This window comes from Myxocyprinus asiaticus, chromosome 37 (genome assembly GCF_019703515.2).
Source record: "Myxocyprinus asiaticus isolate MX2 ecotype Aquarium Trade chromosome 37, UBuf_Myxa_2, whole genome shotgun sequence".
Classification (NCBI taxonomy): Eukaryota; Metazoa; Chordata; class Actinopteri; order Cypriniformes; family Catostomidae; genus Myxocyprinus; species Myxocyprinus asiaticus.
Window position 1 is genome coordinate 9,667,858 of NC_059380.1, and position 25,166 is coordinate 9,693,023.

Genomic DNA, 25,166 nt, shown 5'->3' on the forward strand with positions numbered 1-25,166 from the left:
TAACTCCTCCCCCATTGGGCAGGATCTACCTTGAAGACTCTCCACATGGTTGGAAAGACCATGTGATGTATTCTTCCACTTAAATATCCCCCCCCCCCCCCCTTTGGGCGAGGTGTGGTCTCCGTGGTGTCTTCCCCTTGGGAGGGACACCCCCCGATTAGACCTGGCGGCCCAGTCGGATAATCCCCCTTCTTTTTTAGGGAGTGGAAAAAAAGAAGGGGAAAAGAGGCCACGACTGGGTTAAGCCTGTCTCTATCTTTTGGGTAGTCGACTTGTCCCCAAAAAGGGCCGTTCGACACTCATAACTATGTTGGGGGAGGTTACGTGTCGACCTGGTGTGCTGGCTATGAGGCACACAGTAGTCTGCCCACCACACACCGCCAGTTCACGTAACACAGTTCAGCCAGTTGTGGCGTTTCGTATAGGGACCCCTAGTGTCACTACATTGACACAACGTCGAGTGAGTGACAGATAGGGAACATCATGGTTACTTGTGTAACCTCCGTTCCCTGATGGAGGGAACGAGACGTTGTGTCCCTCCTGCCACAACGCTGAACTACCCGCTGAAATGGCCGGACCTTATATCGGCTCCTCAGCATAAAACCTGAATGAGTGGTTGCATACCAGCTCCTTTTATACCCGTATGTCCGGGGGAGTGGCATGCAAATACCACTCGCCAATTTTCATTGGCCTTTTATCAAAGACCAGAGGTGTCTCGGGCTCCCAAGAGTGACCCTTAGTGTCACTACATCGACACAACGTCTCGTTCCCTCCATCAGGGAACGGAGGTTATACAAGTAACCATGACATTTGTTTGCACACCATTTGTCTTGCTCTCCCTAGGGAACTGGTTGGTTTCTGTGAGCCCTTCAAGCCATTTGCCTGGAATGGATGTTTTGCATATTACAAATAAAGCTGATGCTCTAAAATAAATAATTCTCCTTTAACATACTTCCTGTAAACTGCTTCCGTCTCCATGTATTCATCTCAGCCTCACCTGAATTGAACTTTATTGGACAAAGACCTTTCAGGTGTAATTTAATAGCTGCCTCCATTTGGTGCTCCGCCTTTAATTATTGGGAGTACATCAGACTGTTTGATTTTCCCCCACTGGCTTTGGTGGGTTAAACTGGCCTACTTTGGTTCGTTGCATCTACCTGCAGAGGGGAAAGTCATATTTTGTATAAAAAAAAAGAAGAAAAAAAAAACAAACTTCTTGCCACACACTTTGATAAGTAAATTACGTAGCTTACAAATTGTATCAGCTTCCTGTTGAAAGGCAGAAAAACTCTGTCACTCTGTCTAAAATGATAAAACAAGCATTATTTGGTTTTTGGAAATGGCTGCCAGACAGTCACTAACTTATTCGCAGACATTTCAACACAGGAAGGATACATAAAGGCAGTTGGCAGCATGAAAGTGCCTTATCTGCGGGGAATTGAGATGTTTACTCATTTTAGATGCATACTAACTTGCATGTTTTAGACTGGAACTTTTTAGTTACAAATGTAGACTGAGTCACCCTAGTAAAAATGAGTGAGCGGGTGGAGAGAGAGAGGAAAAAAGGAAGAATGAAGGAGGTAGAGGTAGCAGAGGGTTTGTGGTGCTACAGAGCCCCAGTTGAGTGGAGGATATGGGGCTTTCACTGTTTTAGGACAGCGGAGGAAACAGATGTGGCCATGATTTACATCTGCTGCCTACCAGTGACTGCTCATACGCTTCAATCTCAGAGCAATGCCACTCTCTTATTTTCTCCCTCCCTTTCTTTACCCGGATGTTCCCACCCACTTTTTCTCTCCCCTGGTGTGTTGTTGTATTAATTCTTTACAGTTTCATACTTTTATCATATTAAATATTGGAATAATAATTTTAAAGAATAGTGTAGTTCTGAACTTGTCCAGTATGATCAGTTTAAACCCTTTAACAGAAAACTGAGAAAGACGATGTGTTCTTATATTCCATCAACACAATTTTTTTTATGTCTGTCGATGTACAGTCATTTGGAGGTCTTTGGCCATTCTGTCAAGTGACAAGAACCATAAAACATAGAGTACCATCATGACTGTGTCAAGGTTTTTTTTATTTATTTTTTTATCAGATATTTTGGCATATTTATGAAAAGCCAAATTTTGTTCAGGCCAAACAGAGTAACCCTAAGAAAACTTTCTACTGACTCCAAAAGAAAGATGCCCAGGGTCCCTGCTCATCTGCATGAATGTGCCTTAGGCATGCTGCATGGAGGCATGAGGACTGCAGATGTGGCCAGCGAAGAGCCCAGATCTCAATCCCATTGAGCACGTCTGGGACCTGTTGGATCGGAGGGTGAGGGCTAGGGCCATTCCCCCGAGAAATGTCCGGGAACTTGCAAGTGCCTTGGTAGAAGAGTGGGGTAACATCTCACAGCAAGAACTGGCAAATCTGGTTAAGTTTGCTGAAAATAAAAGCAGTTGAATGAGAGAAGACATTTCTTTTCTTTTTTTGCTGAGTTTATATATACACTACCGGTCAAAAGTTTTGAAACACTTACTGATTTTTATTATATTTTTTTTCTTCACATTTTAGAATAATAGTAAAGTCATCAAAACTATGGAATAACATAAATGGAACTATGGGAATTATGTTGTGACTAAACAAAATCCAAAATAAATCAAAACTGTGTTACATTTTAGCATCTTCAAAGTAGTCACCCTTTGCCAAGAATTTGCAGACATGTACTCTTGACATTTTCTCAACAAACTTTTGAGGTATCACCCTGGGATGCTTTTTAAACAGTATTGGAGTTCCCTTCTATGTTGGGCACTTATTGGCTGCTTTTCTTTATTATTTTGTCCAAGTCATCAATTTCAAAACTTTTTTCTTTTTTAATTAAATTTTAGTTTTATAATGAAATAAATGAATATGGTGGCACAATTATATCTTTGTCTACAAAACTAATTTCAAACATTTAAGCATACACCTTCAGATCAAAAGATTTTTAAGATCATGAGAAACATTTCAGTCAAGTGTTTCAAAACTTTTGACCGGTATTGTATATGTATATGTGTGTGTGTGTATATATATATATATATATATAACATTTCCTGTCTTAGGTCAGTTAGGATGACTATTTTAAGAATGTGAAATGTCAAAATAATAGTAGAGAGAATTATTTATTTCAGCTTTTATTTCTTTCAGCACATTCCCAGTGGGTCAGAAGTTTACACACTCTTTGTTAGTATTTGGTAGCATTGCCTTTAAATTGCTTAACTTGGGTCAAACTTTTTGGGTAGCCTTCCACAAGCTTCTCACAATAAGTTGCAGGAATTGTGGCCCATTCCTCCAGACAGAACTGGTGTAACTGAGTCAGGTTTGAAGCTCTCCTTGCTCGCACATGCTGTTTTAGTTCTGCCTACAAATTTTCTATCGAATTGAGGTCAGGGCTTTGTGATGGCCACTCCAATACCTTGACTTTGTTGTCCTTAAGCCATTTTGTCACAACTTTGGAGGTATGCTTGGGGTCATTGTCTATTTGGAAGACCCATTTGCGACGAACTTTAACTTCCTGGCTGATGTCTTGAGATGTTGCTTCAGTATATCTACATAATTTTCCTTTCTCATGATGCCATCTATTTTGTGAAGTGCACCAGTCCCTCCTGCAGCAAAGCACCCTGACAACATGATGCTGCCACCCCCATGCTTCATGGTTGGGATGGTGTTCTTCAGCTTGCAAGCCTCACCCTTTTTCCTCCAAACATAACAATGGTCATTATGGCCAAACAGTAAAAGTTTTGTTTCATTAGACCAGACGAAATTTCCCTAAAAAGTCCCCATGTGCACTTGCAAACTGTAGTCTGGCTTTTTTATGGTGGTTTTGGAGCAGTGGCTTCTTCCTTGCTGAGCATTCTTTCAGGTTATGTCGATATAGGACTCATTTTACTGTGGATATAGATACTTGTCTACTTGTTTCCTCCAGCATCTTCAAAAGTTCCTTTGCTGTTGTTCTGTGATTGATTTGCACTTTTCGCCCCAAACTACGTTCATCTCTAGGAGACAGAATGCATCTCCTTCCTGAGTGGTATGATGGCTGTGTGGTCCCATGGTGTTTATACTTGCGTACTATTGTTTGTACAGATGAACGTGGTACCTTCAGGCATTTGAAACTTGCTCCCAAGGATGCACCAGACTTGCAGATGTCCAAATTTATTTTAATTTTCCTGTGATGTCAAGCAAAGAGGCACTGAGTTTGAAGGTAGTCCTTAAAATACATACAATGGTACACCTCCAATTCAGTACACCTCCTATCAGAAGCTAATTGTCTAAAGGCTTGACATAATTTTCTGGAATTTTCCAAGCTGCTTAAAGGCACAGTTAACTTAATGTATGTAAACTTCTGACATTTGTGCTTTTTTCAGTTGCTTAAAAACATATTAATGGCTAAAGTCTGATAACACTGTATTCAGCACAAACTGGGCTACAATAATATGTGAACAACATGTGTGTACATGTTTGTATTTTTGAGAAAATAATGTTTATGCGTGTTTTTTTTAAAAAAACAAAAATTTTAAGTCACTGAAATAAGACCATATAACACATACTAAACATTTGTTCACAATACCTTTGAGAACTGGATCTTGTAGCCTAGAGTTTTTGCTACAAAAATTATGTGAAAACCATCCTGATCACTCATTCATACAAAACAATATAGTCATTTAACTTTTGTAAGACACTGTTAGTGTTAGAAAGGCCATATGTGAGGAGGCGTGGATGATCATGAATATTGATGTGATCCACACCTGAGGAGACAAAGACCCCTCCCCTGAGAGAGAATGAATGTGAGGAGACTTAATGATTGAATGTATTGTTTGTAGTTTAAGTTAAAAGAAGTAACCTGACTATACATTTTCTTTACATAAAGACTTTAACCTACTTTAGACCTACACTACCATTTAAAAGTTTTAGATCTGTAAGATTTTTTAATGTTTTTAAAAGAAGTCTCTTCTGCTCACCAAGGCTGTATTTATTTGATCCAAAATACAGCAAAAACAGTGATATTGTGAAATATTTTTACAATTTAAAACAACTTTTCTATTTGAATACATTGTAAAATGCAATTTATTCCTGTGATCAAAGCTGAATTTTCAGCATCATTACTGCAGTCTTCAGTGTCACATGATCCTTCAGAAATCATTCTAATATGCAGATTTTCTAATGTGGGCATATTTACAGCACATTTTACACATTTACACCCAAACAGATATTTGCAAGCACAAGCTTCGTTGATGATAATGAGGCAGAGTAAACACTGGTTAAAATATAATCTAAACATTCATATTATTTTTATATCATATTACATATCATATCATACAGCATACAATTTAAATACCTGCTTTAGCCGAACCAACATTTAAATGTAACTAAAACTTGCCTATTAGGATATAATTCAAATTTCAATACATTGAATACTGGCTGGCAAGTCTGGAAATAGTCCAACTAGTAAAATATGTACATGTTTATATGAAATAGCATGTCAACTAATGTTAGTAAAGACTTACTCATCCGAAATTGTATCCTCAGCTGGATCAAGTCGCTCTCAAAATGCAAACATTCCTCATCGGATTTCCGCTCTTCTTCTGAGGAAACTGTGAACTCTTCGTCACTATCCAGGAGCTTCCTCACCTGTGTAGCATGCCATCTTCCAAACGCGCAGGAAAGTGAATGAACTTGATGTTTTTTAAGGCACTGTTGGGGGCGTTTACCATTTGCATAGATCGTCTCAGCACATTACCGTATGAATAGCGCGCTCTGCTGGTGGGTGTGATCACATTAGCGATAATTAGCTGAGCCAGCAGAAACTGTACATTGCTTTGTTTCATACAGATTACATTGCAGGAGAATATTTGTTTTAAATTTGAATTGTTTTATTTAAAAGTAAACATTTTAAGCTTTCTTTAGACATATGTTTCATGTTTGCGTGATAAATATTTGTGGAGATTCAGTTCATTTTTGTGACATGTTTCAGAAAGATGCTCGCAGAGACGGCTGAAAGCGCACCCTGTTTATTTTCTTTATCTTACAAAAGCACACGGTTTTGTTGTTATTGTGAGTGTACACAAATAAAAGTGGACCCTTTATAGTTTCTAATGATGTCTTACACTTATCTGTATGCCCAAAAATGACGGAGTATTTTAAGTTGTTTCCACTGTTATGAGGAAAAAATACAGCAGGACGCGCCGGCACGTCTGTCGACCCCTTGAGGGTTAAACTAGCTTTTTAAAATATTTATATATATACTGTATATATATATTTTTGTTTATCTCTGTTCTACTGAAACTGCAGAAAGATTGAGAGTGTTATATGTTTTTATTTTTTTTTATTTTTTTTTTTGTGTGTGTGTGTGTGTGTTGTACTTTAGTATGGTACTTTTGACATCTCACTTGTTGGATACAGGCCCAAATTGGCCATCGGAAGAACCGGTTAATTTCCCCAACTTTCCAAACATTCTTTATTATTCTTAATGTAAATTATACTTTACTTTATACTTTATAAAAAAATACTTTATTGTTGTTTGTCGTTTAAAATTTGTTGTGGGCTATGGGGTGGCCTGGATGAATGTGAGACTGAACATTTTGCTCCAGTCCGGCCCTTGTTGGGTATCTCTGCTACATTTTGAACCTCTTACATTTTCTCTGAGCTGTATAATTCATTTGGACTTTCTGACTGTGCCTCATTTTACAGATGAACTTCTTATTGGCTTTAACTTTTTCACTACAGCAAGGGTTATTCTATGCCATATAGCATTATCCTACCAGAATACCGTCTTTGCAGCCAGACGTTTACAACTTCGTGTGAGGTCATAGGCTGCTCTAATGGTAAATGCATACAAAAATAAAAAAAATTGTTGGGCATGTGGTCACCAAAACTCCTCCCTTGACCTGCTGTCACTGCATCTGACACTTTTGTCTGCTTTTGAAGTCGTGCATTCTCCATAGGCTTTCCAGCATCTCCTTGTGTGCAATTTGTGCCAAAGGCGCATTGGTAAAAATTAGAAGAGCGTGTTGTGATAATTGAATTGTGAGTGCTTGGGTAATCAACGATGATGAAATATCTTAGGGGTGATTTTGCAGCATACAAACAGTTATAAGTTAGAAAAAAAATATATACGTATAAATAGATGGTGTTATACCATGAAGAGGCCCTTAAAAGGCCTTTTTTCCACATTTTTAAACTATCCACATTTTTAAACATTTAAACTTGTGACAGCTAGCAAACTTTGGACCTTATAAGATTGTATTGTAGTTTGAGTAGCCTTTTGGTTGCACGTTCACTGCATCTGCACCCAAAGTGAAAATGCTGGTTTATATGTTGTGCCTGTTGTACTTGTTACACCAGGCTACAGATGTTTGCGTTTCATTTTGTTAAATGCAAATGGATCTTTTGGCTGAGCTCATCCTCTAAACACATTGTAGGAAAGCTCATTGCATTTAACATGATTTATTAAAGAGCACCTATTATGGTTTTCCAAATATTACCTTTCATGTAGTGTGTTATATAGCTGTTTGTGAATGTAAAAAAAGTCTGCAAAGTTTCAAAAATCAAAGTGCACGAAATATGGAGTTATTGACACCCAAATGAAAGAACCGATTCTGAACACCTGAAACGAGTTGTTAGTAATTCCAGACTTACTTCTTGTACTAACTTGCGTAATTTGGTAACAAAAAACCCGCCTCTGGTCTGTTTACATGTACAGCCAGTGCACGCTGTTAGCCTGTTAGCCTCTGTTAACCGGCTAACTCACGTTTTTGTCAAACTACATATAAACTTACCACAGAGAAATGTCCTGTTCTCGTCGTGCTTGCGATGGTGGTTTGGGTTGATCTTCCGATGTATCACTATCGGACTCGGGCTCAAATTGGTAAGGTAAAATAGAAATTTTTTCAGACGGAGCTGAAACTCGGATATGGTAGTGGCCGTTTCCTTTCCGACACGCGCTGTAAGTGGTAGACCAATCACAACAGACTGGGACATCTGACCAATCAGAGCAGTGTAGGCTCTCTGAAAGGAGGAGTTTAGAATTAATCCTTTAGAACGGATCATTGAAGGAGTCATTTTTGACACTGGGAAAAAATGTAATGCTGCAATTTAAATTATGAGCAAAATAAAAAGTGTTTTTTGATCTTGGATGCATGTAAATCTATTGTATGAGACCTTTAAAACAAAATTAGGCAAGTTTAAAAATCATAATAGGTGCACTTTAAATGAACTGCAGAGACTTGGTGATAAATTGCACCATTCTTAGGTGTCATTCAGTGCAACCATGAGGCCTTCATATTAAAGGTCTTTTTAAATTTGTTTGGAAGTATGCCCTTGGTGAAAGGGTAGTAGTCTTTTCGTTTTGTTTGTTACGAGATGCGAAGAGATTCTTGAAACTCACTAGCATCACTGAAGCAATAAAGGGTGGAATGATTTGCATTAGAGTGCGGGTTTGGCACTGCCTTACAAGGTTACACTTGATTGCTTAAATTACAGCTACTCAAAGAAGTATGATGAGAAGTATGAGTATGAAGTAACAACATATCTCGATTTCAGTTTCGATTTAATCAATCATGCAGCTTTCATGGATGTCACATTGATGTCTCAAAGGTCAAAGTGTGCCGGTTTTTTAAGTGTTTTAGATTGTATTCTCATCATGTAAGTAGGGATGCACCGATGCGATACCTGGATCGGTATCGGCTCCGATACTGACGTTTTTAAATGGATCGGGTATCGGTCCGACGAGCCCGATCCAAATCCGATACTGTGTGTTAGTCATGTTCTTTACTGTCAAGCTCAAAAAAATGACATAAAAGAACCATAAAAACACAATTAAAGTAGTTAATATGACGTGCATTTTATTCAAAGCCACTTGAAGACGTGCAATAGCTCTTTGAATCACAAAAGGCTGTGTTTTTTAAGTAAATATATAAAATGCAAGCGCAGCTCCAGCGCGTTATTTAATGGCGCTGCTCTGTTTAGACACACACTCGCGGTTATTTTTAGCCTTCACGCACTGCGCAACATTTGAGTGCTACTCACGAACAACATCTCAGATGTAGATGCTCAATAGTTCGGTTCACTTATAATATGCATTTAGAACAGCACTGGGGGTGCTTTTTTTTTTTTAATTTTTTTTTTACCTTGCCTACAAACAGACACATACAGGACTTCCTGGAGAGTTCAGAATGTCAAAATAAAAGCCCAAGAGTTTTAAAGATAAAGGTGCACGATTGAGATATATTACCATATATTACTTTTATAATATATTATTGTTATTATTATCATTTGTTTACAAATTATAATAATATTTAAGTTGAATGGGTTCCAAAAAATAACTGTGTGAATGAAAAGTGAGCTGATATCTTACAACTAAATTGAACAAAAAAGAGATCTGAATCCTTTAAAGTCCAGATACACGTTGAGAACATTTTGCAAAAAAAAAACAAAGGCTTCTTTTCTACTGATGACTTGTACTGGAATAACTGTTAATTTTGCTGCTGCATTATCCAGTATACTTGTTAACAATAAAGTTTTTCTTAATAAGCTATACATTTATATTGAAATAATGTGCAATTAGAGGTTTGTGTTTCTTTACATATTAAAGAGCACACCCAATTAGTTCCACACAATAATGTAAAGATATTCTAAACTGATTATGCAAAAAAACAATAACACTGATATCGGATCTGGATCGGTTTTGGCAAATACTGAGATTTCCAATATCTGAATCGGATCGGAAGAGAAAAAGTGGTATTGGTGCATCCCTACATGTAAGCACATGTAATGCAATGACCGGGATCAGACTTTTCATTGTGAGAGTGAATCTCCACTGCATTTACAGATGATTGTACTATATTAAACTGTATATCATGCTGAATATGATGTATAATAATACTAAGGGTCCTGATATTTGATAGTCATCATGATAATGACAAATGTATTGTATGATTTCACCAGTAAATGTATATTGTGGCAAACATTATTTTACTGGATAAGCATACACTATTAAAAATGTATTTTTGAAAAGAATACTTTAGAAACATGCAATCAGTGACGATACTATTTGAAAACATACAATATTAATTTAAAATACTTCAACTGTATGTAATTAGTGACAGTACAAGCATATGTATCTAACGTAATTATGTATATTTTAGCTTGGCAGAATTATTAATACTGCATTTATTTCCTGGTGTCACCATTGCCCCCTGCTGGGCTGATTTTTTTGTCCCACTCCATCCCTGATGAATCATTTTACACTTTAATGAACAGTACTTTTTAAGTTTTACAATTAAAGGAAAGGAACTATTTTGCATATGTCCTGAAAGTAATGATGATTATAATAATAATAATAATAACTAAAAATTCAAATGGAACTTTTCATGATTCAGGCTTTGTTTAAAGTTATGTAAGAGTATAGAATCATGAATACAATAAATAAAACCAAATCCTTATGCCCTTTATCATTTCTGTTTTTTTTTTTTTTGAATTTTTTTTTTTTTTTTTATCACATTTGAATAAAATACAGGAAATAAAATGTTGTTATCCGATAGATCAGTTAATCGAAAATTAATCGATTATCAAAATAATTTTTAGTTGCAGCCATAGTTCCAACGTATGTTCCTACTTTTGTCGCTTTCTGCCAAAAAAAAAAAAAAATGCTTTGATTCATCCTCTTGAATACACAAGTGTCGTTTAACAGCATTTTTCACCCTGGGTCAAACAGCGTTGCAGCTAATTGTAGTGCTGATATGTTAATCACAGTGTTACCAATGTCTTCCTCATTAGTGGTGTTTACCAAGACAAGCATCACTGTTACTATTGCACATACTTAGGGTTTTGTACAAACCCCTAACCCCAAGTATTAAACTTTGGTGTGCAACCCGTCCTGTACTGTTTGTGCTAGGGACATGACATTTGATACCTAAAGTTTTACGGCTTGTTGAGGACAGGTGTGCTGCTACTTTTCTAAGTTATTTGACTTCTGACTTCCAAGGATTTTTGCTTGCCAGGTGATGAATTGGGTGAAAAGATCCCGCATTAAACTGGAAAGGCTCTTTTGACCAACCTCCCAGAACACCTTAGCAACTGCTTAGCAACATGCTAACAAACACTCAGAATAAGTTAGCAACTGCCCTGGCAACCACCAACTACATCCTAGCATTGTTGTGGTGAGTTTTGCCAAGTGTAGACACAAAATCTAGTTCCCTTCCACCATTTGGGCAGGTTCTCTTCAACATGGCATGAGACAAAAGATTTGTTTTTTTTCCCTACACATTAGCACTCAAACATTTTTGTGCTCTGCTAATCTGAAGGCTTCATAATGGCCTCTCTGAATGCCTTGGGCAACGGATGACATTTGTTTGGAAACACTGTAGAACATGTTCTTGTGGCATTTACACATTTCATAATTTACAGACATCTGTTACTTTAATACTAATGTTAGAACTAAACTCAATAAGCTGTACTCTGGCTAATGTGGTAGACTCAAAGACACACACATACACTACTGGTCAAAAAACACTTACTCATTCTTTATTATAATTTTTTTCACATTTTAGAATAATAGTAAAGTCATCAAAACTATGGAATAACATAAATGGAACTATGGGAATTATGTTGTGACTAAACAAAATCCAAAATAAATCAAAACTGTGTTATATTTTAGCATCTTCAGAGTAGCTGTCCACCAGTTTTATAATGAAATAAATTAATATGGTGGCACAATTATATTTTTGTCTACAAAACTAATTTCAAACATTTAAGCATCCACTTTCAGATCATGAGAAAAACAGAACAATGAAAATATGTTTTTTTTTAAAGTCAGGCCTCACTTAAGACTCCTGAAACTAAGATCATTCCCTTTTCTGCAGGGCCAATATAATTAAAGAGAGATGAAAAGTCATTGACCTCTGCAGTTTTGACATTCATGTAGTTTAAATACAAGGCGTGATTCAAGAATCGGGTCACTTTGCTCGGAATGAAACTACCCTGGCCTGATCTCTCCTCCCTGAGACAATGCAATGTACTGTACACTGGCTGAAGCTGAAGCTTGAGCCACACTAGAGCTAAAACATTAGAGGAGTGGACAGTAATCCAATCTGGGTTAAAGTCCACCTCAGGGCTTTCCACCATCCTGTGGTTGGCTTTCATGGCTACTATCACTGACTGTACATGTGTGATAGAGATAAATTGTCCGTAGTGCTCATAGATGATTCCCAGTCCAAAATTTCATCTTGGATTAGTGCAAGCACACATCAAAGTGTGACCTCCATTTTACGTATTCGATGCGCATAAGAAAACCCGATGGAGCTGGAACCTCGCCTATCTCACATTAACACAGGCCCCTTATCTATGATATGGGCTGGATTTTTTTGCCGCCAGATTATTCTGACACCAGTACCCTTGCTCTCTCTTTTTCTCTCTCTCGATTTCCCATCCCACCCTCCTCTGTGTGCTTGGAGACTGGTAACAAAACAACAAACACTTTAATTTGCTCCCAAACTGCAGATTCCTCAGAGGTTATTTGTATGACTTTGATGGATAGAATCTGGGTCTGAGATAGAGATTCCCATTAGATGTGCAAATCCTGCATCTGTATATTCGAGTGCACAAGGAAGTTGTTAGTTCTTTGCAAAACTGCAATGTGAACGTTTGTGAAAGATTCATTAAAGAGATGGCACTGTTTCGTAACGTTTGTTTAATCCCCAACCCACTGTTTTCTCAACATGATGCGTCATTCAGAACTACAAGTTTTCCCAGCAATTTAGATGGTGTCAACATTTCCTGACAGAATATATTCTGTGCTGTCACAAAATGTTAGAAATGAGGTCAGTTTCCGTTGATTTGCAAAATAATTTAAAGCCTGTCTGTTTCTCCCTTTTTTCCAGTTTCTCCGTGGTGCATCTTTTGCAGTGCAAGCATTCCTTCAACTCCCAGTCTTAAGTTTACAAGCCGACGGAGTCCTGAGGCGTGACTAGCATTTAGCAAGTCAAAATGGCTAACAACACTGCAGACCACCCGCCAGGGAACTCGGTCACTGAGATCGACCAAGATGGGGACTTTGGCATCACGATGATGCAGCTCCGTGATCTGATGGAGCTCCGAAGTGGCGAAGCAGTCAGCAAGATTGCAGAATGCTACGGAGACGTGCAAGGGATCTGCCGCAGGCTCAAGACTTCACCAATTGAGGGTAAGAGGCAATGAATATCTGCACTTGACACAGTGCTGTGCTATGCAGGAAGCACTGGTGCACTGTGCAAAGCACTCAGACACTTATACTAAAGAAATGGTTTACACAAAAACGTTTTTTTTAGTTGCTTACATATTTCAGTTTTCCACATTTTTATATTTATGAATCTTTTACAGCTATGAAAGCTTTAGCTTAATATTTAGCTAAAAAAAAGGATTTCCACATTTGATGCTGCACAAGCTCTATCCTATCTCACATAACAATTAGGTCACATATGCTTTTTGAAGAAAACTTTAGACAGGCTTTCACATGGTTGTTTTTGAGCAGTGACTTCTGTAGTACCATCCTCTAGGCTAATACATGCCAATGTTATGTAGAGCTCCTGAGATGGTTGACTGGCACCTTCACTCGCTCTGTGATTGCTGGCGTCTCTGTGGTTTTTCATTCCAGTCTACTCATTTGTGCAGAGAGCCTTGAGGGACGTCTTTTTCTAGGCAATATTTTGGTGGTTGGATGTAGTTTACACCTCTTGATAATTGAACCGACAGTGTCCCCTTTTCCTAATTTAAGCATTTTGTAAACTTTTTTGGAATGCTCTTAATGGCCTTAAGAGCATTCCAAAAAATGTAACTGCCCCAACAAAAGGCAATAGACACCAACATTTCCAACATTCTAAAGTTGTCATGACAACGGTTCGTGATGAAGTCAGATTATGTCAGAGTTTGTTGGAAAATCATACCACACTGCTCAAACATTCCAAGACCCGGCAAACACATGTTGAATCGGTGAAAACAGACGCCAACAAACACCAACGGGGTGATCACACTGATCTGACAGAGTGGTGCATGTTGGTGTTTGTTGCCGTTTGTTGCCATTTGTTGGTGTTTGTTGGGATAGTGTGAACTGGCATTTAGTTTACATACACTTAGGTTGAAGTCATTAAAACAAATTTTTTTAACCACTCCACACATTTAATATTAGCAAACTATAGTTTTGGCAAGTCGTTTAGGACATCTACTTTGTGCATGACGTGAGTAATTTTTCCAACAATTGTTTACAGACAGATTGTTTCACTTTTAAATCACTATATCACAATTCCAGTGGGTCAGAAGTATACATACACTAAGTTAACTGTGCCTTTAAGCAGCTTGGAAAATTTCAAGCTGTCTAGCTTTTAGACAGTTGGCCAATTAGCTTCTGATAGGAGGTGTACTGAATTGGAGGTGTACCTGTGGAAGTATTTTAAGGCCTACCTTCAAACTCAGTGCCTCTTTGCTTGACATCATTGTAAAATCAAAATAAATCAGCCAAGACCTCAGGGAAAAAAAAAAATCTGGACATCTGCAAGTCTGGTTCATCCTTGGGAGCAATTTCCAAATGCCACGTTCATCTGTACAAACAATAGTACGCAAGTATAAACACCATAGGACCATGCAGCCATCATACCGCTCAGAAAGGAGATGCATTCTGTCTCCTAGAGATGAACGTAGTTTGGTGCGAAAAGTGCGAATCACTTCCAGAACAACAGCAAAGGACCATGTGAAAATGCTGGAGGAAACAGGTAGACAAGTATCTATATCCACAGTAAAACGAGTCCTATATCGACATAACCTGAAAGAATGCTCAGCAAGGAAGAAGCCACTGCTCCAAAACCGACATAAAAAAGCCAGACTACAGTTTGCAAGTGCACATGGAGACAAAGATGTCATCTGGTCTGATGAAACAAAAATTGAACTGTTTGGCTATAATGACCATTGTTATGTTTGGAGGAAAAAGGGTGAGGCTTGCAAGCCAAAGAACATCATCCCAACCGTGAAGCATGGGGGTGGCAGCATCATATTGTGGGGGTGCTTTGCTGCAGGAGGGACTGGTGCACTTCACAAAATAGATGGCATCATGAGGAAGGAAAATTATGTGGATATATTGAAGCAACATCTCAAGACATCAGCCAGGAAGTTAAAGCTTGGTCGCAAATGGGTCTTCCAAATGGACAATGACCCCAAGCATACCTCCAAAGTTGTGGCAAAATGGCTTTAGGAAAACAAAGTCAAGGTATTGGAGTGGCCATCACAAAGACCTGACCTCAATTCGATAGAAAATTTGTGGGCAGAATGGAAAAATCGTGTGCGTGCAAGGAGGCCTACAAACCTGACTCAGTTACACCAGTTCTGTCTGGAGGAATGGGCCAAAATTTCAGCAACTTATTGTGAGAAACTTGTGGAAGGCTACCTAAAATGTTTGACCCAAGTTAAGCAATTTAAAGGCAATGCTACCAGATACTAACAAAGTGTATGTAAACTTCTGACCCACTGGGAATGTGATGAAAGAAATTTCACATTCTTAAAATAAAGTTGTGATCTAACTGACCTAAGACTGGTAATGTTTTCTACGATTAAATGTCAGGATTTGTGAAAAACTGAGTTTAAATGTATTTGACTAAGGTGCATGTAAACTTCTGACTACAACTGTATAAGCTTAATGTCTATAAATAACATGTTTGGCCACTTTTAGGAAAAGTCACTAGCCAGATTCAAGCTCGACCACCACGGCTCAAAGTTTTGGAGCACATACGCCAATATTTCCAAAAGAATTCTGATATTTCAGCAGGTGAACCCTGACTTCAACCAGTGTGGATTATAGTGTGATGGTTTGTTACACATTCATGTCAATAAAATAGAATGTTTGAAAGAAATTCTATCCCCTGAAAGGGTTAAGGATTCACTTGTAGAGATAAATTGTAGATCAGCTGTGTCCTCATTAGGGCAATTGTAGTTTATCTTCTGCAACCCATTGACTGTATACTATTATTAAAGCAATAGTTCACCCAAAAATGAAAATTCTTTCAGTATTTTCTCACCCTCATATCATTACAAACCCATATGACTTTCTTCTGTGGAACACAAAAGGATGTATTTTATAAAATGTTGTCACCGCTGATTTTATTACAGTGGAACTTATTCACAACAGTGCCGTCTTTGATTTTCAACGGGAATGACAATGAGGCTGTGATGAATAGATATAGTCTCTTCAGACTATGAATAGATAGTCTCTTCAATAGGTTGTACTGTTGTTTATGGATTGTTCTGCTGACTTAACATTGAAAAGTATCTTTCCAAGAAATTTCAGTAGACCAAAAACTCCAGGCAACATGAGTTGTAGAAAATTAGATGTGATCGAAAAGCATTTTGATATCTTTATAAAGTGCACCTTATGTAATTCAAGATTTTACATTGATTCTTTTGGACCCCCTCTAGATTGTATAAGCTTGGTCTTAAAGACATACCCACCTGATGGTAATGTCAACCTTTGGTTGAAGGTTCAGAGTTTTGTGTGTGATGTATTGGGCATTCAAATTTTGTTTTGCCCCGGACTCTGTGTTTTGGGCGATGGGGTGGTCATCGATATGGAGAATAGGCACATAAAGAGTTGGGTCCTAACCAGCATCATGATCACCAGACAAATAGTTTTAAGGGGATGGAAGTTGGCTGGTGCGCTCCCATTTCAGGAGTGGTGCTCGGAGATGGGGAGGGTGGTGGCTTTTGAGGAAGGGTCATCTAGAAGACTGGGGAATTTTGACTTGTTTGTGGGGAAATGGAGCAAATATCTGGTGTTTTTGGGAGCCAGGGTGGGGTTTGGGTAGGTTGGGGTTGTTTAACATATGTATCAATAAAAAACTGTTAATCACAGCAAAAAAAAAAAAAAAAAAAAAAAAAAAAGATACATTCTCTGAAAGCAAGTCTAAATATCTTATATGTTGCTTCCTAAGTAAATGTATCTTGTTTTAAGCAGTTCTAGATCATTTTATATGGAAAACAATACAAAATACTTGATAATAATATAATTTTTTGCAGTGATTTTTTTACTGAATTAAAGTATTTTCCCCCTTTAATTCAGTGAATGTTATTTAGAGGTATTTTAAAAGATGTTAGTAAGTTAGTAAGCATGTTTAATACAACCTTTTAAGTCAAGGCACAAGCTGAATAGTCAATTAAGAGCTAATGATTAATCATTGCAATTAGGGATGTCCCGATACCATTTTTTTGAGAACAATTACGAGTACCGATACTTTTTTTTTTAGTGCTCTCTAATACCGAGTCCGATACCTGTTCTTTTTTTTTTCTGAACTCAATATCAGCAGTTTATTTCAATTTTATCATGAAAATTGTGTTTAAATAAATAAATTAAAACTTTAATCAAATGAAAGTATAACAATTAATTTTCAACATGAAATTGTATTATTTTTTATCAGATTAAATGATTTTATACAGAACCTCACAGCACAAGTGCTACATAACATAGCATCACAGATGTGGGATATTGCTTAAATATAATAGTTACTATTGATTTATTATTATTATTATTAGTAGTAGTATAACAGTGAATATTACATAACTATACAGTAGTGATCTATTTCTGTTGTATTTTTTTTATTTATTTAAATTGAGCTTTTATTTTGGCAGAGCTTTTATTTTGAAGTGTTTCTGTGTTGTTAGACCAAGGAGCTTTGACGTTATGATGGCAGATTCCCAATCCGGAAAAGCCAGTCACTACATAACTCAAAGTGATTATTAAACCACAAAAGGCTACTATTTAAATAAATAAATATGTAGTCTGTATATTACTCGTGCTAAAAAGTGAATTAGCACTCTGCCTGCTGTCATCTACTACAGAGTATGCGATGCTCATAATAGTGTTTTCCATGTATGAGCTAAGGATCTCTTAAAGGTATGAGCAGTTTGTGTCACACATTCACAAGCACTCACATTTAAAATGCTGCACGTGCAAACTATCTATTTATCTCATTAAATTGCAGCTTTTGCTGTTAAATAATCTCACTACGACATGATGTGATTTTAATCTGTGTTCTGAATGTTTACGTAATGGCATTTGCACGTCAGATGGTATCGGTTTTTGGTATCGGAGCTTTTTTACGAGTACGAGTACCAGTCCATGAGCGCGGTATTGGACCCGATTCCGATACCAGTATCGGTATAGGTGCATCCCTAGTTGCAATAATCGCCCGAATAGTCTAATAATCATTAGATTAGTCGATTAACAAAATAATCGTTTGTTGCAGCACTAGTTCACTCTAAATTTCTATCAAATAAAATCATTTGGTCACGAGATGCGCAAGAACCAGTGATTTGTTGATACGTCATCAATTATTTCATTTGAGAGTAAATAATGACTTAAATTTTGGTCTTTTTTATCATATGAAGTGATCATATTCCTTCAGAAGATTTGGAATATGACACAAGTCACATGGATTACTTTTATAACACTTTTGTGTGCTTTTTAAACTTTAAAGTGAGTCGTTATCAACTGCATTTGAATGGAAATCAGTGATTGTGAAATTACTTAAAATACATCCTTTTGCGTTCCACAAAAGAAAGTCATGAGGTTATGAGGGTGAATAAATAATGAGAGAAGAATTTAAATTTTTGGGTGAACTATTCCTTTTTAGGATATTTTTTCACATTAACCAATGTGTTAAAATATATATATATACATATATATATATATATATATATATATATATATATATATATATATATATATATATATATATATATATTTGCATTTCAGTACTTATAAACACAGATTTCACATAACTATATTTCAATGTAGGGTTGGAATGCACTTAAATGAAAGAATTAGTAGGGCTCTTTATACTTTTGCACTTAAGCCAGTGTCACACTTGCAGACTCAAAACAACTTAAATTTTGGCCGACTGTTTTGCTGAGATCTCACTCTCTTCAGTCGGAGATATGACGCACTTGCCGATTAAGAAGGGTGGAAGGGTGGACTTCCGATTATGTGAGATTGCTGAGCAGTCACGTTTTTCCAGCGGTCTCTGAACTTATCATCCTTTAAAGCTTTAAAACGTCCTGAAAACCATAAATAACTCCTTTCCCTGTATTTGTTATATCCTCCATAAAACATAATGAAGTCCTGTCCACAAAGAAAATGAGATAAGAGAATTTCGACATGTCCGAGGAGGCTAACGATTTAGCATCCAAGCCGAACATGGACGGTATTTAGGCTGCTACCACTGCCGACATCGCAGAAGGTACTCCACCCGACAACAGTGTAATTCTTTCAGCCATAAATGCCCTGAAGATGGAGTTCCTTTCGCAATATAAGGAGGCTCTGACAGCAGTGAGAGAGGTACGAGAAGATTTTTCTACCTTTACTGAGAGACTCGCCGAGGCCGAGGACAGAATTAATCAAGCCGAGGATGACATCAGCAATCCTCAAGGAAGGGTGGCCACACTAGAAAAAACAGCATCGGAGCCTCTGCTTTAGATATGGCCGAATGTAGAAGCCGCCGCTCGAATATAAGAATTCTGGGCCTTCCAAATGGAATTGAAGAAAAAAACCTGTCTCCTTTCTGGAAAGCTGGCTCCCTCAGGTGCTGGGCACGGAAACTTTCTCGGCACCAGTGATCATTGAACGAGCACACAGGTTATCTTGCAGCGGCAAACAGACTGAGAATACTCTGACCAGGCCTAAAGCAATGATAATTACATTTCTCGCAGACAAGATCTTAGAAAAAGGGACTGTGATGTTCCAAGACCACCACATCATGTTTTTCCCTGACCTGTCATCGGAGGTACTGAAACAACACAGACGTTTTGAAGAAGTGAAGTGAGAGCTCCGCAAAAGGAAGATTAAACATGGAATGATTTTTCCTGCCAGGCTTCTGATTCTTCACGACGGCCGTCGACATTTCTGCACTACCCCTGATGAGGTGAGTAAGTTCATTGCAGACTTATGAGATAATGACCGAGCCACGGAGCATACTAACTTAGAGTAACGATCTCTGACTGTATTATACCGGAGACGAAAGACTTTGTGGAGGCCGGTAAGTTATTTCACCTGAGTTTGACATATGTTTGACTTCATTTTCTTATGGATTCCACACCAGTCAATGGAGTACTGTGGTTACTTAGCTTACTCAAGCACCTGCTTGATGGACATCACACTTAAAGGGTATGAGAGTGATTGTGGATTAGCTTGATTTGGACACTAATGTTCTGGACACATGTATGGTTATTCTTCCTGCTGTTCCAGCAGCCTAATAGCATTCCTATTAGAGGACCGTTAGATACCATAACTAGTGTTTTAGTCATAGAAGTGGGGAGGGGGGGTGTTCTGCGTGCAGATAGTTCTCCTGCACGCAGCAGGTTTATGCATAGTTGTAGAGGTTTTGTGTGCGTGTGTTTCCCTTTTTTTTCCTCTCCATATATACACATCATAACATTGGTGCAGAACAGCGTGACAACGGGTTGCCATAATAGTTGGATCACCAAAGGGGTTGCAATTTTTTTTCTTTTGTTCTACTTTCTATGGCATCTGACCTCAGTATCACATTAACTTCATGGAATGTTCAGGGACTTATTAATCCCATTAAATTGAAAAAAGTGTTGAATAGGGTCAATTATCTGCTCTCAAAAATTGATTCCTACAAGAAACACATCTATTGTCTGCTGAAATTATAAGGAGGAGATGGCCAGGCCAGGTTATAGCAGCATCATATGGCTCACACTCCAGAGGGGTAGCTATTCTTATACAAAAATCAGTTCCATTTCTCCTGTTGAAAACTATATGTGACCCTCAGTGTAGATATGTTATTGTTTGTGGTAAGATGCTTGATGAGAACTGTAATTTGGTAAGTGTATATGGACCTAATTCGGATGAGCCAGCATTTTTTTCATAATTTTTTCCGGGCTTTGACCTCTCTTCAGGGAAGCTTAATAATTGCTGTGGATTTCAATTGTACCCTGGTGCTGAATTTAGATCGATCTACAGGTATTGATACTTCTCACTCGCAAAGTAGGCACATAATTAATCAATATATCAAAGATCTGAATTTAAGTTATATCTGGAGATCCCAAAACCCAACAAAGAAAGAATTTTCTTGTTACTCTTCAACATATCAAACTTATTCTAGAATAGATTATGTCCTTGTCTCGGAGGCTCTGTCTGACCATATATCTAACTGTCACTACAGTAGCATTGTTCTATCGGATCATGCATCATTATCTCTCAATTACACCTTTACAACATTACATAAAAGTCTGAATAGATGGTGCCTGGATTCATAATGGCTGCACAACTCCGAGTTTGTTAAATTTGTAGGAAATCAAATTGATATATTTTTTGAGCTGAATACAAGTGAAACTTCCACATCTGTAAGGTGGGAGGCATTTAAAGCCTATATCAGGGGACTAATGATTAGCTTTACTAGGTCCAAGACAAATAAATTCACACAAAAAATAATTTTACTGGAGCAAGAAATTAAAAATGTAGAAGAAGACATTTCTGAGCAAGACACTTCAGAGCTTAGACAAAAACTTTTGCTACTTAAAGCTGAATTTAATGAGCTATCTACTAAGGTAGCAGCTAACTTAACCAGACTCAAACAAACATATTACGACCAAGGAGAGAAGGCTGGTAGTCTACTGGCCTGGCAAATAAAAATACATAAAAATGAAGGAGCGATAAACGAAATAGAAAACTTAGATGGACAAAAGATTACATCCCCTACTGAAATTAATAATGTCTTCAGGAACTATTACAAAAACCTATACAAATCAACTCCTCCAATAAATCCATACAACAGAAATGCATTTATGAATGGGATTAAGCTTCCATCACTAACCGAGGAAGATATTAAAACCTTGGATTGACCAATAGAATAGACAGAGGTGTGTGCAGTCATTAGTAGTATGAATGGTGGGAAAGCATCAGGTGCCTATGGTATACCTATAGATGTGTATAAAATCTTCTGTAACAAATTAATAACCCCCCTACTCAATATGATAAATGAATCATTTGATAAAAATGAGATTCCCCCTATTTACATTCAGCGCTTATAATTTTAAAACCGGGGAAGGATCCATCGAAATGTGGTTCCTACAGACCAATCAGCCTTTTGAACTCAGACACAAAGATAATTGCCAAAGTTTTAGCCAGTAGATTGGACAAATACCTACCACATCTAATCAATCCCAATCAGAATGGCTTTGTAAAAGGCAGACAAGCTTTTCATAATATACGCCGTGTGCTCAATGTTATGCATATTAAAAAATAAGTCCCTGACACAGCTTTACTCTCCTTATATGCGGAAAAAGCGTTTGACAGGGTGGAGTGGAACTACTTTTTTGAAACTCTCTCCCGCTTTGGAATTGGTCCCTACTTCAAAAAATGGATAAAAATTTTGTACTCTAACCCAACAGCAGAGATATTGACAACAATGTAATCTCTAAAACTTTTCAGCTTTCTCGAGGCACACGCCAGGGCTGCCCCCTGTCACCCCTTCTTTTTACATTGGCCATAGAGCCTATGGCCATTGCAATATGAGAACACAAAAATATTTCAGGAAGTTGTATTGGCAGCCTTGAGCATAAACTAGCCCTATATGCGGACGACATTATATTATTTTTGTCCAACTTGAAAATGTCAGTTCCTGCACTGTTGAGCCTTATTAATATGTTTGGAACCTTTTCGGGCTATAAAGTGAATGAGACCAAATCTATGATTTTATTTCTTAAAGAATCAGAGCATCTTACACCCCCTATCCAGACTCCATTCAACAATGCACAACAAGGTTTTAAGTATTTAGGTATTAATATCACGCCAGCCCTGAGCGACTTGATCCTGAGTAATTACAGCTATGTGACTAAATCTATCACTGAGTCAATTAACAAATGGATATCTTTACCGATATCTCAGATTAGATGCATTAACATACTAAAAATTAATGTCCTTCCTAAATTCGTTCACTTATTTCAATCTTTACAACTTCCCCCACTGTACAATTTTTTTTGTAATATGAGGAAACTCTTCACCAACTTTATCTGGGCAAATAGAAGGCCTAGGTTAAGGCTTTCCCTTCTTTACCTTCCATATGAAAGAGGAGGGCTACAATGCCCAAATCTTAAATGGTATTACTGAGCAGCTCAACTTAGAGCAGCTATGTGCTGGTTTGCAGATGAAAACTTGGTTACGGATTGAAGCAAGCACGGTTGGACAGCTACCATTTGAATTTATATTTGTACTCAGCACCACTGCACAAACTGAAAAAGTCCTCTCTGACACCCAAGGGCACTCTCACCTGCACCACACGTTGTGTATAGTCACACGTGTTTTGTAGCATTGCTCATACCATTATCATTTTTGGGAGTAACGAACAGACCTCCCTTTAAATAGTAAATGTTCCTAAAATTTTGCGCTCCACTGCAACACAGTGAACCTTATATTATTGTGTGAAAATGAAATATTATGAATGCACATCTGATGAATTAAGCAGTAAGTGTGTGAAAGAAATAGATCATTCTGCTCAAAATGATTGCAAAACAACATGTAACTGTGTGGTTAATTAGGTTGAACATTTCAGAAAATATCTTGAAACATTTCCAGTGAGGTAAATTACAAATGTTTATAAAGTTATGCACAAATATAATTAAGTTACAATGATAAGCAGCATTATATGGTCAAATTGCAGCACTGTCACACAGACAGCGACTCTCTTAAGTAACACTTAAAGCACGTCCAGTTTTGGGAAATGTATGTTAAAAAAATGACAAACATTCGTGAAATCGCTTGTAGAAAATGCTCTTTACCACTAAGATCAATTGCTATTGGGAAACAAGGTCTTTCTTGTCAGCTTCTTGTCAGTTCTTCAGTAACAAAAGTAGCTCATTGGTCACTTGAAGAGAACACAAGAGCCCACCCCGATGACAGAAGGTTTTTTTTGCTATCATGTTGGATCCTTTTTTCCATTGCTGGAACCATTAACTCAGCACAGAGTCCTTACGGTCAAGGGATTAACGACCTCCCGTTGGCAGACGCTACTGCATGCTTACATTTCCCTCCGCCTGGCCAGCGATAATGTTAATGAAGCTCACACCTGGAAATCACTGGAAAAATCGCCTATTGTGGTGCCGGCTTAAGCCACGATAGTATTTGATGTTTGATTTTCTAAGGACGTGAGATGCCTGTACTCCATTAAGAGCTAATGTAAGGACTAATGGTTAAACCAGAAGAGACTGAGTATTGAGTGCAATGAGCAATTATAGTGTTTGAAGTGACATTTTATGACAAGATAATTACACTCTTGTTTTCCTACATGGGTCGGGCTTTAGCTCAGGAGCTTGTTTACCCTCAAACCTTGAAGAATTGTCTTGAATTAAGATATTAACGTGGCACTGAAGGTGACTTAGCTTATATAAAGGAAAGCTGAATCCTCACTGTGACCTTTAAAAGATATTTGCAAGCCCTTATTGAATAAGCAGCCCAGTTTAGAGAATGGCTCTTGAAATGTCTGCTCCACAGTTCTCCTCTCTAACAACCTTAGTGATATTTCAACATAAACCAGTTTGTCACAGCATCAAGGTCACCTTATTTTTCCTCCATCAGCGCAAGGTGAGATTGGGCTTTTCTGTCGCCCTGTTGAACAGTTTGAGCACACAAAGCAAACACCGGTAGGCCTCTCATCTCCAGTTCAGCATATGGGCTCTGTTGGATCATTTTAGCATTGAGATTTGCTCCACATCGTGCCCTTAATTACATTTTTGATCATCGCTCTGTTCCATTTAGTAATGAAGGGACAGCTGTACAGTCTTCCATCAAGAAGTGACTCATTTTATTGAAGGGCACATAATTGTGTTTTCTCTTTCACTCTTAAATGGAGGAGTGGGTGGAAAAAAATAAAACCATTTTTTTAAAGCTCTGTGTAGGTGCTTAGCAGAGTAGTGTGGAGATTTTAAACCCTCTGACACTATTTTACAGTCTTCAATCAATGCAATCAATCATATGTTATAAACAAGTTTTGTCTGAGACATGCTAAGTAAGCAATCTACTCGATGGCATGTGTTCATTTGTCAAAAGAAAAATGGTAAAAACATTTAAAATTGACAATTGAGTCTGACCTGGCACTGAAACCACTGTTAACTCT

At 37.7% G+C, this 25,166-nt stretch overlaps 1 protein-coding gene across 8 annotated transcripts in view; it reads left to right on the forward strand.

Moving 5' to 3' along the window:
* Positions 1-25,166, forward strand: part of LOC127427794 (plasma membrane calcium-transporting ATPase 3-like) — a 124,758-nt gene that overhangs the window by 39,439 nt on the left and 60,153 nt on the right. For all 8 annotated transcript variants that reach the window (XR_007894976.1, XM_051675576.1, XM_051675570.1 and 5 more), the window contains exon 2: positions 12,903-13,204. Coding sequence is in view for 7 of the 8 variants with exons in the window: in XM_051675576.1 (XP_051531536.1) it covers positions 13,009-13,204 (196 nt within the window). In the remaining variant the exon portion in view is untranslated. The remainder of the gene's footprint in view (positions 1-12,902; positions 13,205-25,166) is intronic.